Genomic DNA, 18,151 nt, shown 5'->3' on the forward strand with positions numbered 1-18,151 from the left:
GATTTGGAAAGAAAGCGTCCTAACAGCACTCGCCTTCTCTAGCCTCTACATGTTTGTCTCAGAAAAAGGAAAACAAACGAACAAAAACCCGTTAGCTTATGCCCGATATTTAAACTTGAAAGATTTCCCATAAGGTACAAAGATTTTTAGAGCAGCCTGAGGCAGGCAGCGCTTCCGCTTTCTCCAGGCGAGAGTGGCAGTATGCTAAAGCCTGGCGCTGTGTGACCTCCCCGCCTGTGGGGACTGGAACTGTGAGTGGGCAGCCTGCCAGTGACAGGGTCTAACAAGGCCCTCCCCAGGCCACCCGGGGCAGCAGCCCCTCCCCCAGCCCAGGTCCCGCAGGGCCCCTCCCAGCAGCCTGCAGCTCCCCTAGGTGCCCAGGCCGGGGCAGCAGGGCCACTTTAAGGCGGGTGGGTGGGGGTGGGGGTGGGGGGGTGCCGTGCGCGCCCACAGCTGCGGACCACGAGCCATCAGTGCGGCGGAGCAGGCGGCTGGGACGCGGCAGCTTGGCCGAGCTCCTCCTGCGGTGAGGCTGCCCCAGGACCCGGCACGTGGGCAACGGGCCATGGCGGCCTCAATTATCCGCCCAGAGCGCGGCCAAATCTCTGGCCAGGTAAGAGGAGGAGGAGGAGGAGGAAGGGGAGGCAGCTGCGTTTAGAACCGCGCGCGGGCCCTGAGGCCGGTGGCCCCCTTGGCCCGCACAGGCATCGCTCATTCCGGGGACGCCGAGGAGCACGGCTCGAGGAGGGCCACTTCCAGGGGCGCGAGCCGGTGCCCGAGGCGGGGGACCGGGCGGAATCCCCCGGGCGGGAGGCCAGAGCAGGAAGGCGGGCTGAGCTGTTTTGTTACCCAGACGTGCCTGTCTGGCCCCGGATGCTTGCCAAACTCAAATTTTCAAGCCAGCCCCTCGGAGGGTTACGCAGGAGCGGAACTTAGTAGGTGTCCAGACAGAATGTGAATGACGACAACTTTGGTTTTGCTTTGAATATAGCGAAGTTTATTTAACACGGCAAAGTTTATTTTGAGCATGCTTGTCTCTGCACAGCTTGGCATGCTTTTTTTCAGTTTGCTTACGGGCATGGGGTCCAAAAAGCCCTTGCATGTCCTTCCTCAGGTTTACACCCAAACCGGCAGTTGTGCCTGGAGACCAAAGCCGTTGGCGGGAAAAGGCATCTGCGCTGTTCACACGTCCTCCCACCCTCCGGGGAGCTCAAAAAGCCCACTGGCCTCTTTTGAAAGCACCTGATTTATCTTCCCCTTAGCAGAAGCATAAAATCATTTCCATGACTGTTTTAGATTTAAGAAAAAAAAGTGATGATTAGCCCTCTAGAAGGAGAGCATAGAGCCTCGGCCCACCCCAGAAAGCAAGGCAAGCTGGTGTTGATTTTATTTCACGTATCTTGATAGAGAAATCGGAGAGGCAAACCTTTTGGGCTGCCTAAAGTTTTGTTAGCCCTTAGAATGCTCTGCGTACTTAAATCTCCTCACTCCTTACGCACAAGCTTTCTGAAATTACCACTTTGAAGTGGACCAGTTTAATCGGTTTTCTTAATTATTTCAAAATGGAGGCACCTATTTAAACTCCAAGGAAAAACAGTATTTTATGGTGCAGGATTAGGCAAAGCTGCACAAAATGGAACTCTGAATAAAATGTCTGATTACCTAGTCGTACATAAATGGATGGAGGCTTCCTACCCTTACGGAAGTCTGAAGCCCCAACTGAACCTTTTGTTTGCATTTGAAGAGCAGCTTGCTCAGTTTCTCCAGATAGAGCCGTTTAAATCCCTTGACTCCTGGGGAAACCAGAGGCCAACGATTGCCCGGTGAGACCATCAGCCCATGCAGCTGCTGCTGATTGTCAGCTCTGCTCCTGGTGATAAGAGTGACATAAATAACAACTCACTAAAATGTAGGAGTGATTTGCTTTAAGCACTTCAGCACCTGCTGTTACTAATTAAGGGTTTAGCCTGCTGCAGATTGCAAATGGAAATCCAGTGTTTTAAACACTGTGGAGACTGGAGTGCCCTGCGTGGTGCTGTGATTTAGAAATCAAACTGAGTGGCTAAAGACCAGTGGTGACAATGATGTTGAAATATAAAAACTGCCCAAACCTCAAAGATCTACACCAAGGTGTTAGGAGTGTTTATCCCCGAGTAGCAGAATTACAAATGCTTTTTATTTCCTCTTTAGGCTTTTTTTTTTTTTAATTTTCCAGTCTTTCCCAATGAATATGTATTGCTTTTGTTTAAAAAAAATATAAAAGGTGCAGGGGCGCCTGGGTGGCTCAGATGGTTAAGCATCTGCCTTCGGCTCAGGTCATGATCCAGGGTCCTGGGATCGAGCCCCACATCGGGCTCCTTGCTCAGCGGGAAGCCTGCTTCTCCCTCTCCTTCTACTGCTCCCCCTGCTTGTGCTCTCTCGCTCTCTGTCAAATAAATAAATAAAATCTTAAAAAAAAACCCCAAAAGGTGCAGTAAGCAATTCAAATAGAAAAAAATTTCCCACCTAATGAAGTCTCGCCATCGGTTCAATTTGTGATGCCCACAGGTGAAAATCTTGGATGTACTGAAAAAGGCAGTTTCCCACATCAGAGTATATACTAGAAAGTTTTGTTCATTTTCCTTTTATTATTCCTACCAGTGGATTCTTCTCGGCACCTGGGTTCATATTACACTGCCAACAAGATATTTTTAACTGAATGAATACTCAGATTTAAGTTGATTAGAAGCTATTGAGTTAACTCAAGTTACCTTGGGATAGTGGACTAGGGCAGTGTTCTAATTTGTCTGTTAACATTCCATGCGTGCTATGGCCCGGATTTTGTAGGGCAGGGAAGGAAGCCTCTCGCAGGAGAGCAGGGCAGTTCTTTCCAGAGCTGCTTTATTTCATGCTCCTCTGTGAAGTGCCTTGCACCATGGCACAGAACTGTAGACTCGTGTGCAAAACGGCCTGTTAGTGGTGCTGCACGACCTTATGGCTTTCTGGATCTTTCCTCTCAGATTTCCCCCCAGCACTCATGTCCTGCTCCTCAGAGCTTGCTCTTGACTTCTCTCCATACTAGCTGAGAGATTCTGGGGAAGTTAGGCACTGAGCCTCTGAACCTCAGCGCTACTAGGAAAGGGTTCAGGTGAGCAGCTGATTTCTGTTATTTAAGGCTTTTCTCCTCGGTGGGCCCTGTTTCCCCTTCTCTATGGCTCAACGAAATGCAAAGAGCCTTTTGATCTGGGGCTGTTTTCACCACTTGATGGAGACACATTTTCCCCCTCTAATTCCACATCCTCCCTTCCCCATCAGATTGATTTGATGTTTTCTGTGTGCAGGCTTGGTATTATTTGAGAAAACATGGCAATAACTACCAAGTACAGGGCATTGTAGTAACATGGTAATAGTCGGGATTTAAGTATTACCTTCCAGACGAGGATCGCAAGTTTCTTACTCAAAGCTACTAGTAAGTGGCTGGACTAGGCAACAAAACCTGGTCTGTGTGCCTTGAAATCCTTTGCCCGCTTCCCACTGCATCCAGCTGTTAAGAATCAGTAGTAGCTTTGGTAGAACCGAGGCTGATACATGATTCTTCCTGTGTTCCAAAGACTGAAAGCTATATGTAGCAACAGAAAAAATTATTAGAATTTCAGCCCCGCGAAGGCAGGGACCTTGTCTGTTTTTCACTTTGTATTCCCAACAGTGTCTGCCATGCAGTAGGGGATCAATAAACATCTGTGGAGAGAATAAATAGGTAACAATCACATTTAAGCAGATGCAAAGTGGCAGGATGTTTTAAAGGAAAGAGAAAATAAATCTTGGTAGTGGAAAGTTTTACAAGTTATTCATAGCCCAGGACACCTTGGTTTATATGTCTTATTTTAGTGCAATTATTAATAGCACCCCCTTTCATTCTCAAAATGTCTCAGTTTAGAAGGTAAATGGTCACCTTGTCTGTAGTAGATAGGTTAGTTTTGGACACTCATAGGTTGCTTCAGTTAACCATGTTAATTAAAAAGCAAAACTATAATCACTCCTTTTATGACCACTTGTTAATGGCCATTACAGTTCTTGGCATTTGGCTCACAAGGGAATATATTGGTATAGAAGAAGTCCTGTGCTACAGTGGAGATTCATAATCTGGACTCAAAAACATCACAGTAACTTTGAGTCCCACATTGCTCCTAAAGTACTATTGGAGATGAAGGATGTTTATAAAATGAAAAGGAAACAGTCTAGAAGGGTCCTGATACTCGGTACTGTAGAAATCCCGAAGTGTTATGCTGCCTTCTTAGAACATAGGGCATTTGAGGGAAATGGAAGGAAATGAGGCTGGTGACATGGGTTGATATTAAGCTATTGAAAGGCTATGCTAGGGAGTTTGAATTCTTACCTGTTTAAAACAGCGTGGGGCAGGTGAATGAGATTGGCTCCTGATGATGAATGGAGCACACAAGTCAACCTCCTGGTCCAACCCAGACCCCAGAGTAGGACATACTTAAACATGTGCTGATACTTCAACAAGGAAATATCATGGAAAAAAAAAAAAAAGTATGTTGGGGGAGGCAGCAGGTATTCCAAATTAGAGGTCCAAGGATGACCTAACCAAATGCAATATACAGCACTTCATGGAATCTTGGTCTAAACAAAGCAGCTTCTTTCTGAACATTAAAAAAAAACAAAACAAAACAGGAAAACTTGAAATTTAGAAAGCAGATGTGATCAAATTGCCACTAAAAGTACAAAAACCACAGCTTAAAAGATCTAAAGACGAAAGGCAGAGGGAAAACAATTCTAGTGGTAGCCCGGGCTGAATGTTAGAAGAAACCGATGGAAGTTGACCAGAGCGTGCTCACCTGGTAATGAATTAGCTATATGCAGAGCACCTGGGCTAGGTGGGCCCCTAGACTCTCCCCTCACCCCTACTTCATCCTGAAGAGAATGAACTGTATGTGGGACCTGGGTTCCTGGTGTTGGTAATTTCCAAACTTTTATAATTGACCAGGAGGAATGGCAGCTCTGCCCAGGAGGGAAATAAAGTATTGGCTTTCAGAGTAATGCCTTCCGTTATTATTATTTTGACAGTGAGCTGGCCCCAGCGTCTCTGGTCTCCAGCCTTGCTTCCACTGTCTTACCCACTCCCACCAAATCCACACTTGTCCCTTCAAAGGAAGCAGCCACTGGGGAGAGTACTTGGACATGTCGACTTCGTCCTTGATTCGTATTTATGTTTGGATAACCAAGGATTTCCAGACATTAACAGAACTAGACACAAATGCAGACACTAGACACAACTTTTCCAGAGAGGTTTTTAAGGGGATAGAAAAAACTTCTAAAATTCTGATTTGTATTCTCAGTGAGGGTATCACATCCTGAACATAGCAGGTTATGAGGAATTACCAAAAAAGAAAAATCTTAGAAGTGAGCAATTCACATTAAATAAACAAATCATAAAAATCTTTAGAAGGGGGCACCTGGGTGGCTCAGATGGTTGAGCGTCTGTCTTCGGCTCAGGTCATGATCCCAGGGTCCTGGGATCGAGTCCCACATCGGGCTCTCTGCTCCTTGGGAGCCTGCTTCTCCCTCTGCCTCTCTCTCTCTGTCTCTCATGAATAAATAAATAAAAATCTTTAAAAAAATATATAAAAAAAATCTTTAGAAGGACTGAAGAATGAGCTGGTGATATGAAAAATAAAGTTAAGGGACTCTCTATGAGAAAAATGGAGACATGAAGGATCAATTGTGGATGTCCTGCATCTCCTGGAAGATTGCCAAGGAGGGATGAAGATAGAAGGAATTGGGAAATAGAAGGAAACTTAAAGAGCCAAAGATCCACTGAGTGCCAAGTAGGATGAATAAGACCCATACCCAGACACCTCCTAGAAAACCATCAGAATCCACGGCATAAAGAGAAAAGCACAGGAAGGAAAACAAAGCAGCTTATTCTTTTTATCAACAACTGGATGCTAGAAGAAAATGGACCAATAGCTTCAAGGTTCAGAGGCAAGGGATTTTTGACCTTGGAAGTATTTACCAGGTAAAACTAGCACTGAATAGTTGGCCTTAATGCTACTATTAAGTAATAGAAATAAGGGGTTTAACTCCCAAAGTCTTATAGGAGCAGCAGGAAGGAAAAAGGAAAATCCAATCAGCCTAACAGAAGGCATGGGAAAAAGGAAACAAAATTGCTGTTGATGGGAAATGTGAAATAACAAATGAAGGGAATAAGACCATTTCACATTAAATTATAAATGTTTTACAATTAATATTATATGATATTAGTTAATGTACATTAATTAATGCCATTAATTAATTAAATTCCTACATTAAAAACTAAAATCACAGATTGTGAAAAGAAACCTAAAAATTCAGATATATGCTATTTACAAAATTACACAAAATCAAAATGATATAGAAAGGCTCAAAATAAAGATATGAAAAGCTATTGTATACCAGAAAAAAAATTTCAAGTGAAAAGCATTAAGAAGGACAAAGAAGTATATTTCAAATACATAGTTTTCTGTCCATAAAATTATCAATGTGTGATCTAGATATTTAAAATGCTATATAAACATTGTAGGTTATTATATATATTAAATATTATAATTATGTTTTATGTGAATATGTATAATTACCATGAACCTCTATATACCTAACCCAAAATTAGATACAGAGCCTGTAGTTGGAGAAATTGATAAATTCAACAAACTGTATAATTAGAAAGATTTTACCACATCTCATAAAGTAAAAGATCAAGTAGACCTAAAGAAAGAAAGAAAACAGTAAGTTCTGTCTAAAAATTAGAGAATATATGCCCAGCAGAAAATATACATTATTTTCAAGTATCCATGGAATGTTAACAAAAACTATGTATTACACCACAAAGAAAATATCCACATTCTAAGAAGTCATATAGGATACGTTTGCTGTTGACAATGCACTGAAATAAGAAATGACCAACTAGTCAATGGCCAAAAAAATTAAAAACTAAAACCAAAAACACCATACTGTTGAAAATTGAAAACATTTCATAAAGGTGTTTAATGTAACTCTGAGGTTAAAATGGAAGTATGAAGTGAAATTACAACCTAGCAAGGAATGAACATAGACACAATATATATCAAAATCTGTGGGGTACAACATAGTGCCACTTGGAGGACTGTGCCATCCAAAAGCACTTTCTGCAGTGATGACAATGTTCTATAATTATGCTGTCTGATATGACAACCACTTGCCATGTATGGATATTGAGCACTTGAAATGAGGCTAGTGTAACTAAAGTGAATTTCGAACTTTAATTTTAGTTAACATAATTTAAATAGCCACATGTGGCTATCATGGAGGACCACATAGTTTATAGTCTCTGATAAAGCATCATCAAGAAAAAGATAGGAAAATTTAATTATATATTAATCTCCAGTTAGAAAGCAAGAATAACAATTCCCATAATAAACATTATATGCATTTAAAAACTAGTACATTTAAAAAGAGATAAAATGGATTAAAAAATATATATATATATGAACAAAATTCACTTAAGGTAGAAAATCTAAATTTACTGGTAATCATTAAGGAACTGTAAAAGGTACTCTAAAATCCATCTCTGTAAATGGCTTCGGGCCCAGATTCTGCAGACATGTTTATCTAAATTTCAAGAAGCAGATAATTCTGTTTTATAAAATATTCAAGACCATAGAACAATATTGAAACTTTCTGTTTCATTCTTCAAAGCTGGCATAACCCTGAGATACCCAAACCAGATAAGACAATACAATAAAGCAAAATTGTATCCAGTCTTACTTATGAATGTAGATGGAAAAATCTAAAATAATATGAATGAACTTAGTCTACACATATAGGTTTATCCCAGTGAGGCAATTATGGCTTGACATTAGGAAATCTATTAATGTAATTCACTACCTATAGAATATAGAATAAAGGAGAAAAAGGTATGATCATGTTGATACTAAAAAAGCATTTGGTAAATATCAGCACCGATTTCTGATTTAAAATTCTTAGCTTCCAAATAGAAAGAAACTTCTTTAACTTGGTAGCGGGTATGGACCAGAAACTTTCTGTATCATATTTAGTGGCAAAAACATTTGAATTATTCCCACTAAACTCAGGAACAAGACAAGAATGCCCTGTGGCACTCCTGCTATTCATCAATGTTTTGGATGTTCTAGCCAGTGCTTTAAGATCAATGAATAAAAAGCATAAATTCTGGATATAGGTAAAAAAGTGTTATTTATTTTATTTATTTTTTTTAGAGAGTGTGCATGCATACTCACAATGGGAGGGTGAGGGAGGGGCAGAGACAGAGGGAGAGAGGGCATCTCAAGCAGGCTCCTAGCCCAGCTTGGAGCCTGTCACGGGGTTCAATCTCATGACCCTCACTGAGATCATGACCTGAGCCGAAATCAAGAGTCTGACCCTTAACCACCTGAGCCACCCAGGCGCCCCACCCCCGCAAAATATCATTTTTGAAGACAATATGATTATATGTGTCAAAAATTCAGAAGAATCAACTAAAACATATTGGAACTAAAGAGAGAATACCATAAAGTTCTTGAAGCAAATTCTTCATACAGAAATTAGTAGCACTCTCTGTATTAGTTGTAATTAATTAGAAAATATAGTGAGAAAAGCTAGCTATTCCCTTTACAATGACTCCAGAACTTTGAAATATCTAGGAACAAACATGAGGACATGTGCAGAATCCATATGAAGGTTAACATTTAAAAAGACCTGAGGAATTGTTGGACTACAGTGAGAAAAGCAACTCACTTTTAAAAATATAATACCTGGGGTGCCTGTGTGGCTCAGCTGGTTAAGCATCTGCCTTGGGCTCAGGTCATGATCTCAGGGTCCTGGGATCAGTTCTCCGCTGGAAGTCTGCTTCTCCCTCTCCCACTCTCCCTGCTTGTGTTCCCTCTCTCGCTATGTCTCTCTCTCTGTCGAAAAATAAAATCTTAAAAAAAATATATATATATATAATACCCCCTTTATGAAAAAAAAGCTCTAGGTGGTGTGTGTGTGTGTGTGTGTGTGTGTGTGTGTGTGTGTGTGTGTGTGGTAGAAATCATCTGGAGGGATATAGACCAAACTGTTGACAGTGGTTGCTTCTATGGAGGGATTAAATGGGTAAATGAAGAATCACCTCTTTTTTTTTTTTTTTTTTAACAAAAGAAGGAAGAATATTAGAAGGCAGATAGAAATGAGAAGTGCCAAAGTTTTGCTTACTTTGAACTTGACTAGTTTCTTGCACCTCACATGTTCCTTCTAACAAGCCCTGGCAAACCAGGCTGAAGGGGAGAGGAATCCTCATGGTGGGACAGCCTCACCAGCATCCTGCCCTGCAGAGTTGTGTCTTTGATGAGCTGCCTTTCTCTTCATAGGTATTTCCAACTCTTTCACCCACTTCTTTAGGCTTCAAGTCTGATCAGCTCCCAAATCTGTTTTCTCACGTGGACCTGTCTGTGATCTGCCATTTCCAACTCTCTGCTGACTGTTTGCATTAATTCAAGCATCCCCATTCTTTAACAGTTAGAGTGGATTGTGCTCAATAACTATAGAGAATAAAACATAGGAAAGTAAAAGGTGAAGATGGAAATTATATTTTTTTCTAATTGAATGTGCTTGAAAATACCCCCAAAAGGAAAGAAAGATGCTTTTTTGGCTCCAAAATATTGAGTTTTGAATAGCATGTATAATCTATTTAAAGAAAAGACCATGAGTGTCTCTTGGAATTTAGGAATTTGGTTCTTACTCTGTTCTCTGGAATGTATGTTTCATCAAAATAAATGGTTTGGGAGAGCCACCGGTTTGCTTTTCTCACTAGTAAACAGATTTTTCAGCAGGATGAGTGATTGGGAAACTGGGCCTTAAGAATCCTATCTGTTGTCCCTAAGATGAGAGAGAAACCCATGGGAAAACCACAGTAGAATAGCATTTGTATGCAAAAATATTTTAAAAATAGCATGACCTTCAGATCCATTCATCACCCTAGGTAATGAAGACAAGAAATTAATAGTTCCCATCCCTGAGGTGCTTCTAGTTGACCATTCGGTCTACTTGTAGTCGGTTATTGTGTTGTCACCTTTATTTATTGTATCCTCTAGTACATGACGTCTTCTCTATGCTCAGATGTTAATTATGTGGTACTTCTGCTTTTTTCCTTCTCTTTCAGGCAAAAATAGACCTCTTGTTAGTTGGAGATGTCACTGTTCAGTACTTGGCAGATATTGCACAGAAATCCTTTTCAAATATGGCAAAAGTCACCATAACCATCAGGGATGTGGGGCAGGCAGCCGCACTTCTGAAGGACCACCCCTTTGACATGGTTTTCCTGAAGATGACTCCTTTACCAACGGCCGAGGAGCTGGGAGCTATCAAATTAATTAGGTGAAGTTCAAAAACCTTCACTCTGTACCTTTATAATAGTTTTTATTGAAAGCCATTTCTATAAAAAAAAAAACAAACCTTAGAAGATGGTACTATTTATGCTTTAATTTTGAAGATGAGAGATATTTTCATGGGCAGAATAGGTATACATATTATCGTTTTTATTGCCAGTTTGACATGCTAATATAAGAATTATCCTTTTAATTTAAAAAGTAATTGATGTGGATGAGAATGTGAGAATTAATTGGTCATAGAAATTTATTTGGTATATAGTACTTACTTTAATCCCACAGGTACTCCTTTTTAATAACTATGTCATTTAAAATGGCACATCTTTTCAGAGTTCATTAATTGTGATGGCAGATACTAAAGCAGGTGAGCATTCTTAACTCTAAAATTATCTAAAATTATCTTTTTCAAAGATGTTCTAATATGAAAGATTCCCGAGGCTCTCTGGATCTGTTGAGTCCAGATCGATATCACATCCAATATTTTTGTTTCATCTTGTAGCTCCATAGACACATTCTGCTTCTGTTTGACCCACTCCACTCTAGAGATCTGGAGTCTGGTGGTGGGAGAGTTAGGTGCTTTCTTGCCTCACTACATAGGATTTTGAGCCATTTTGGTTTTTTTTTTTTTTTGAGAGGGAGAGATTGAGAGAGGAGGGGAGGGGCAGAGGGAGAGAGAGAGAATCTCAAGCAGGCTCCACACTCAGCACGGAGCCTGACATGGGGCCTGATCTCATAACCCTGAGATCATGACCTGAGCTGAAATCAAGAGTCACATGCTCAAGCAACTGAGCCACCCAGGTGCCCCCCATTTTGGATGTTTTTAAACAAGGTTAGGTCAAAACAAATTTCTTCCCCTTCTACGAGAAGATTTGATAGAGAAAGTATAATCGCAGATAATATTGGAATATATAAGGACTTGTAATAATTACAGGATAGGCCTTTCATGTCTAAAGGAGAATGTTCAGAGGCAATATTGTTATCCCTGAATAAAAAAGAGCAAACGTATTATGTTAGGCGACAAGAAAAGTTGAAATGGGAAGAAGCCAAATTGATGAGTTCCTTGTTAAAAAGAGAGACTGATGCAGCTCCTGAGGTTTCTTAGAACTGGTGATCTTCTGCATTTCTTTTGGCTTTCCACTGGGAGTATGAACTCTAGACAAACCAGGCAAACTACCTCAAAGTGGATTTCATTTCCAAGATATGTTGTGAACTGTCCTCCTTCTGAAGATATGCCTATTTTATTACATACCTTTAAAAAACGACTCCTATAAATAGAGTTCCCCTGGCTGGGACCTCATCATAATATCACATTTATTATAGTATTTCAACATTTTTACAACAGTGTTATGAGGGAGGTAGAGCAGGGTGTTTTTGTCATCCCTACATGACAAACAACGAAGGATGAAGTGATTTGCCTAAGGCCACGTGACTCATTTTTGCAAAACTCAGACTAGAACTCTTTTCTCTTCATGTTCTTTGTAAAAGTCTGTAATTACTTGGCTTCTGTGTTGAAGACCCTTCTTTCACACCTCTGAGATTCAACATATGCCACACTTCATATAAACTAAACATACATATAATTTTGGAAGAGTACTGTATAAATTAGTGTGGCCGATCTCTCTCTTCATTCCAAGAATAGGAGCCTAGCCAGGTCCCTCCGAATGTAGCAAAGGCTTTGTATTTGCTCAGCATTGAAGCTACATTTTGAACGGGATAAGATTAAAGTTCTATTTAAGAACCAGTTTTATATCTAGTTGCAATTATTAAAAGCTAGAAGGTTAGAGGAGAGAACTCCCTGTGTGGTGCTCACCTCTGTGGGTTCTCCCCACTGGTGGTTTCTTTGCTCTGAATAACACAGCTGAAGACTTCTCTTCAGGGAAAAGAAGGTAGATGAAGGCACTAAATATACAGAAACGCATATGGTAGTTCTATTTTGCTATAAAAATAGTTGTTTGAAAAGGAAAAGAGGATCATTTGAAAACACCTGGATGGGTTTTTCTTATCTCTTGTTCTGCCATTCCCAATATCGAGGATAGGACTTGAGGAATAGCAAGTATTCAGTCCCTAGCTGGGGTATGAGCGAGCCACTGTGTGGATGTGTGAAAGAAATGCTGTTGAGGGCAGACAGTGCGTTCTAGCTTTTGTCTTCCGTCCTAAAAAAGGGATGGTTTTCTTTGTGGGATCCTTGCCTTTTGTGACGCCGGCCTCAGAGGCTTAGGATGTCTGTGGAATTCCCTTTCTTACCCTCAGAACTGTGATAAGTTTATGACTTATGAATTACTTAAACCCTTGTGGGTTTATACATGTTTATATTTTGTTTATATTTTTGAACCTGTGGTTTTTCTTAGAGTATTGAGTCCAATAAACTTACTGCCCCATTTGTAAGGCATTTAAACCTTCATCATTCCTAAAGCACTGTATCTTTTGAGTTTGAGCTGACATTTAATGTCTAAACCAAAATGAAGTGCCTTGTTTAGCTTTTATTTTGCTGTATTTTAGATTTTTCCCTCTTAGATCCTTGTTGCTTTGTAATATCTCAAAATCTGGATGAGTCCTGCAAAATATACAACTATTTATCTTACTTTTCTCTCTCTCGGGACTTTATACATTTCACCAGCTAATGAGGAGCTTCATATAGAATAGAAATGTCCCCACTTATTTGCAGTATTAGAGCCCATAATCACAAATCTATATAAATATAAGATAGATGGATTTCTATTGACGATAAGAATGAAGTATATAGCCTGTTAGTTGTAATGTTAAACTTATTTTATTTTATTTTAAAGATTTTATTTATTTGACAGAGAGAGAGTATGAGCAGTGGGAGCGACAGGCAGAGGGAGAAGCAGGCTTCCCGCTGAGCAGGGAGCCTGATATGGGACTTGATCCTGCGACTCCAGGATCATGACCTGAGCTGAAGGCAGTCGCTCAACAACTGAGCCACCCAGGCATCCTGTTAGGCTTATTTTAGAATAAAATGTAAGCAGCTTATTTAAAAAGATTCCTAAATTTATGCTTATAGAAGAACTATGTTTTCAGCTTGGAGCTAATCAGTGATCAATTTTTTTTTAAAGATTTTATTTATTTATTTGACAGAGAGAGAGGACACAAGTAGGCAGAGCGGCAGGCAGAGAGAGAAGGAGAAGCAGGCTTCCCGCAGAGCAGGGAGCCCGATGCGGGGCCAGATCCCAGGACCCTGGGATCATGACCCAAGCCGAAGGCAGATGCTTAACCGACTGAGCCACCCAGGCACCCCTCAGTGATCAATTTTAATCGTCCATAAAAACATTGGTACTTTAAGACTGACATTCTCAAGAGTTATGGCACATCTTAGGGGCGCCTGGGTGACTCAGTCAGTTAAGCATCTGCCTTCAGGTCATGATCCCAGCATCCTGGGATGGAGCCCTGTGTCGGGCTCCCTGCTCAGCTGGGAGCCTGCTACCCCTGCTCCCTCTGCTGCTCCCCCTGCTTGTGCGCTCTCTCTCTCTCAAATAAATAAATAAAATCGTAAAAAAAGAAATATGGCACATCTCAATTATAGGTTAACATTCTTAATAGTACTCCCCAATTTGATTTCATTTTATGAATACATTTTTATTGAGCCAAATGAACTCAAATACTACCCACTGATAAAATATTTTAAGACAGTCCTGGGGTTCATTTGTTTGGCTCAGACTTCCAAAACTGAACCACACTCAAAGAGCAGACACTTGATAATTCAGACACATCCTGATACTTTACCTTCCAAAGCCAGGTATGGAAAATTAAAATATGTTTTAAACTCATCAGCAATGTGTGGATCCTGTCTGAACTTGTGATTTTCCATTCCATGAAATGTCTCTGCAGTTCTTAGAATTCTGTGATTCTTGTGAGCTCTGTGTAGTTCAGCAGTAGCAAAGGAATACAGAATGTTGTTCCATCTGCTCTGGTGACAAGTCAAGTTCAGATCTGATTTTATTTTTCCCATGTAGTTTCAATCGTCTGATCAGTTAACTTACTAATTCACTAAGAAAACCTAATCCTGTGAGCCACAGGGATCTATCTAACAAGCTGTCCTTTTGTGTCCCTAATTCCCAAACCCCTTTGACTTGACAGAGCAACTCAGTAATTCTTATTAGCCAGTTGGCATGACCTAGCCCTCTGAATGCTTGATGATAAACAAAATAACAATACAATATCGAAGTAGTTTTGCTAAAAACATTATTCTGTAAATTGATGGTTGAGTGTAAATGTGGTGACCCTGACTTAGGAGGTTCACAGCAAGAGCTCTTCTGAAGAATAGCATGATGGAAACAGAGCACACCAACCATCACTATTGACCAGAATAAACTCTTGGAACTCAACTATATTTTATCAGAGGTGCCCTATTAGGAGCAAGTGAACTTAGTGTTTTCACATGTATAGATAGTAAAGCTCTCAATTTTCTCATTGAAAATGGTTGTTTTAATTAAGTCATTAGCAAAGAACATTATTTGTTACAAGTCCCAAATAGGCCAGCCAGGTTAGTTTGGCTGCATTTGGCCCACAGATGGCATAATGGATAACTGTACTCAAGAAGGTTACTTCCCAAAAGTGACACTGCTTTTGTCCCTTGAAGTCCTTGTGACTCTAAAGGAAATGAGTTTAGAAATTTCCGTTGGCTTCACAGGGACTTATAAGACACCCTGGTCCTCTTATTAGATGATAGATTTCAGAGGCCAGGGCTTTCCTGAGGTTCTTTAGTCAGTTGAGTGTACAACTCAGCTCAAGACACTTTATATGATCTTTTTTATTTTTTTCAGCTACCAGGGACCAGACCTGGGGATAGGGGCAAGATTGGGGATCTGTACTGCTGTAGTTTGAGCTTATTACTCCAGTTCCAGAGAATACCAGAGACAGGCATAGGAAGGGACACTAGAATATCAATATCCAATCTTGTTTGTAGAGTATGGTCTCAGGAACCGTCTCGACATTTAAATGGTGTATTGTGTGAAACATGAGGAGAAATGAATTGTCCCCCAATGAATTGCAAATTTTTAAAACCCAAGAGATTTCAGCTGAGAATGTACTCATAAGTTCTCAGAACCTGCAATTTGATTTTGGTATATGGAAGAAGTGCTATTAATGGGGTGGATGAAAGAGATTTTTGCTTTATTTTTGTGTTGCTTAGTTTTAAGGAACATTCATTCATTAAGAAGAGGACTTTTTTTTTTGGTGATCCTGGGAACTCTTAGCTTATCGATCTGTAGAGAATGTGAATGAGCAGCTGAGCTCCAGACCAGTGCGTTGGATTCTGGGAGTTCTATTGATTAGTGGAGTTCCTGTACAGCATCACAATTAGGGTTTCGCTGGCAGGGGGAGTGTTTGGGATGGTAATTGATTCTGTGCTAATGAAAAACATCCAGGAATTCCAACTCTGTCTGATGTAAAGCTTGGAATTTGAAAGTCATCATGAGGGCAAATAAATTCACATATCCAAATCTAACCTACTTTTGTGCCAGTAACATCAATTTGTAAAATAAAGAAATAGACACAGAATATTTCTAAAAGCCAAGATTCTTTTATTTAAAATTCTCTAATTCTAGAGTATTTTAGCTTATAATTTACTCTTTGTGAATCAGCAAAATATTTTTTATTCCAAAAGTTGGGCTAGACCATCTTGTATGTTTCTTTCTGTGGTCCTGTTTGTTCAGTCCATTTTTCCCTTCCACTTCTGTTTCCTCATCCAGTTATCATACCTCCATTATACCCCACTTAAAATTATAAATGAAATGCTTATGTTGTGGCAGGCGACATTCTTGTCACCCTCCATGCCACCATGCCCTCCCAATCCCAATAGGCTCGTGTGCCTTTCTTACCTCCACGTTCAGTCCGCCAGTCATTCTTGGCTTCCTCCCACATATGCCTGTTTTGTGGTAGTATTTCTGCCTGAGCTTCTCATTTCCTCATAGAATTGTGCATTCTCTCCTTTTTTTCTCATTTAGCCCAAACTCCTCAGAATTCATAGAGCAGAGTCAAGCCTGAAGAAACCTCAGTTGTGTGCATGTCACATGTTAGCACTGTCCTGCTTGTTTGAAGTAATTAGTAAATATTCTGGATTATTTATTTTTTTTTAAAGAAAGTTCTCCGGTATGTCTACTTTTCTCTACCATCAGTTCTTACCTGTGTACTTGGAATATGGTCTCCCAAATTCACCCTGTGCCATCACCCTCCATCCATCCCATCATAGACGGAGTGGTCTTTCTAAAATGCAAATATAATCATGTTAATAGCTTAATACCTTCCCATCGTCCATTTTAATAAAATACCAAATCTTTAATTCAGCCTAAAGCTCTACGTACCTTCTCTGGTCTTATGTGTCTCTCCCTCAGAGACCCTATGCCATCTTGGACTTCTTTGACTTCTCAGACTTACCTGTTCTGTATATTCCAGGGCCTTTTCCCAGGGTCTGTTCTGTTTGTCCAGAACATACTTTACTGCTTATCTGCTTCTGACCCCCGTACCGCCCAGTTCTACCTTTTGTGTGGCTAACTTCCAGTCAGCCACGGAGGCATTTTTGCCTGAAAGCCTGAGGTTGCAGAGTAGGGTAGTTCTCAGGTATGAACTTCTGCTAGCCCCTACAACTTTCTTTCACAACACCGGGTACATATTTGGCTACTTAATTATCTACAGTGATTTGTTCAACATCCGACCCCGTCCAGAAACTGTTGATTCCATGAGAGCAGAGACCTTGTTTTCCTGTCTGTTCATGATATCCCCTAGAGCCTAGCACAGAGTCTGGCACATAGTGGGTTCTCACTGTATATGACTCAGATATATAAATTATGTATACAGTTGACCCTAAAACAACATGAGGGATAGGGGTACCAATCCCCAGCACGGTCAAAAATCCGTGTATAACTTTTTTGCAGAGAGTATTTTTTTATTGTGATATAATTACATAACACAAATGTTACCATCCTGTCCATATTTTAGTGTTCATTTCAGTAGTGTTAAGTGTATTCACATTGTTGTGATATATCTCCAGAACTTTTTCATCTTGCAAATCAGAAATTCTATTCCTATTAAACAACTCTCCCTTTACCCCTCTCTGCATTTCCTGATTACCACCATTTTACTTTCTGTTTCTATGAATTTGACTACTTTAGGTACTTCATGTAAGTGGAATCATATAGTATTTACTTTTTTGTGACTGGCTTATTTCACTTAACATAATGTCTTAAAGGCTCATCCATATTGTAGCATTTAACATTTTTTTCCTTCTTTTTAAAGATTGAATAATATATTCTATTGTATGCACATAACACTGTGATGGTTAATTTTTATGTTTCAACTTAATTGGGCCACAGGTACTCAGACGTTTGGCCAAACATTCCTCTGGGTTTGTCTGTAAGGATGTTTCTGAAATATTTTCACATCATGTTCACAACAGCACTATTCACAATAGCCAAAAGGTAGAAGCAACCCAAATGTCCATAGACAGATGAATGGATAAACAAAGTGTGGCTATATTAATCAGGATTCTTGAGAAACAGAACCAATAGGATGGCAATCTATCTATCGATCTATCATCTATCCATCCATCTACCTAGAGATAGAGAAAGAGAGAAGTTGATTTAAGTGGCCCATACCATATGGAAGCCAAGAAGTCCTAAGATCTGTAGTTGGCAAGCCAGAGACCAGGAGAGCCAATATGTAGTCAGTCTGAATGCAAAGGTCTGAGAACCAGGAAAGCTGATGGTATAAATGTCATTTGAAAAGCTGGCAGCCTCAAG

At 40.2% G+C, this 18,151-nt stretch overlaps 1 protein-coding gene across 2 annotated transcripts in view; it reads left to right on the top strand.

Annotated features, from left to right (window-relative positions):
* The first annotated feature begins 334 nt into the window (after positions 1 to 334).
* Positions 335 to 18,151, top strand: part of SOHLH2 (spermatogenesis and oogenesis specific basic helix-loop-helix 2) — a 51,756-nt gene continuing 33,939 nt past the window's right edge. For both annotated transcript variants that reach the window (XM_035003550.1, XM_035003552.1), the window contains exons 1-2: positions 335 to 613; positions 10,172 to 10,386. In XM_035003550.1, coding sequence (XP_034859441.1) covers positions 566 to 613; positions 10,172 to 10,386 — 263 coding nt within the window. In that variant the 5' untranslated portion in view covers positions 335 to 565. The remainder of the gene's footprint in view (positions 614 to 10,171; positions 10,387 to 18,151) is intronic.

This window comes from Mirounga leonina, unplaced genomic scaffold, assembly GCF_011800145.1.
Source record: "Mirounga leonina isolate KUSES-001 unplaced genomic scaffold, KU_Mleo_1.0 Mir_127, whole genome shotgun sequence".
NCBI classification, from domain to species: domain Eukaryota; kingdom Metazoa; phylum Chordata; class Mammalia; order Carnivora; family Phocidae; genus Mirounga; species Mirounga leonina.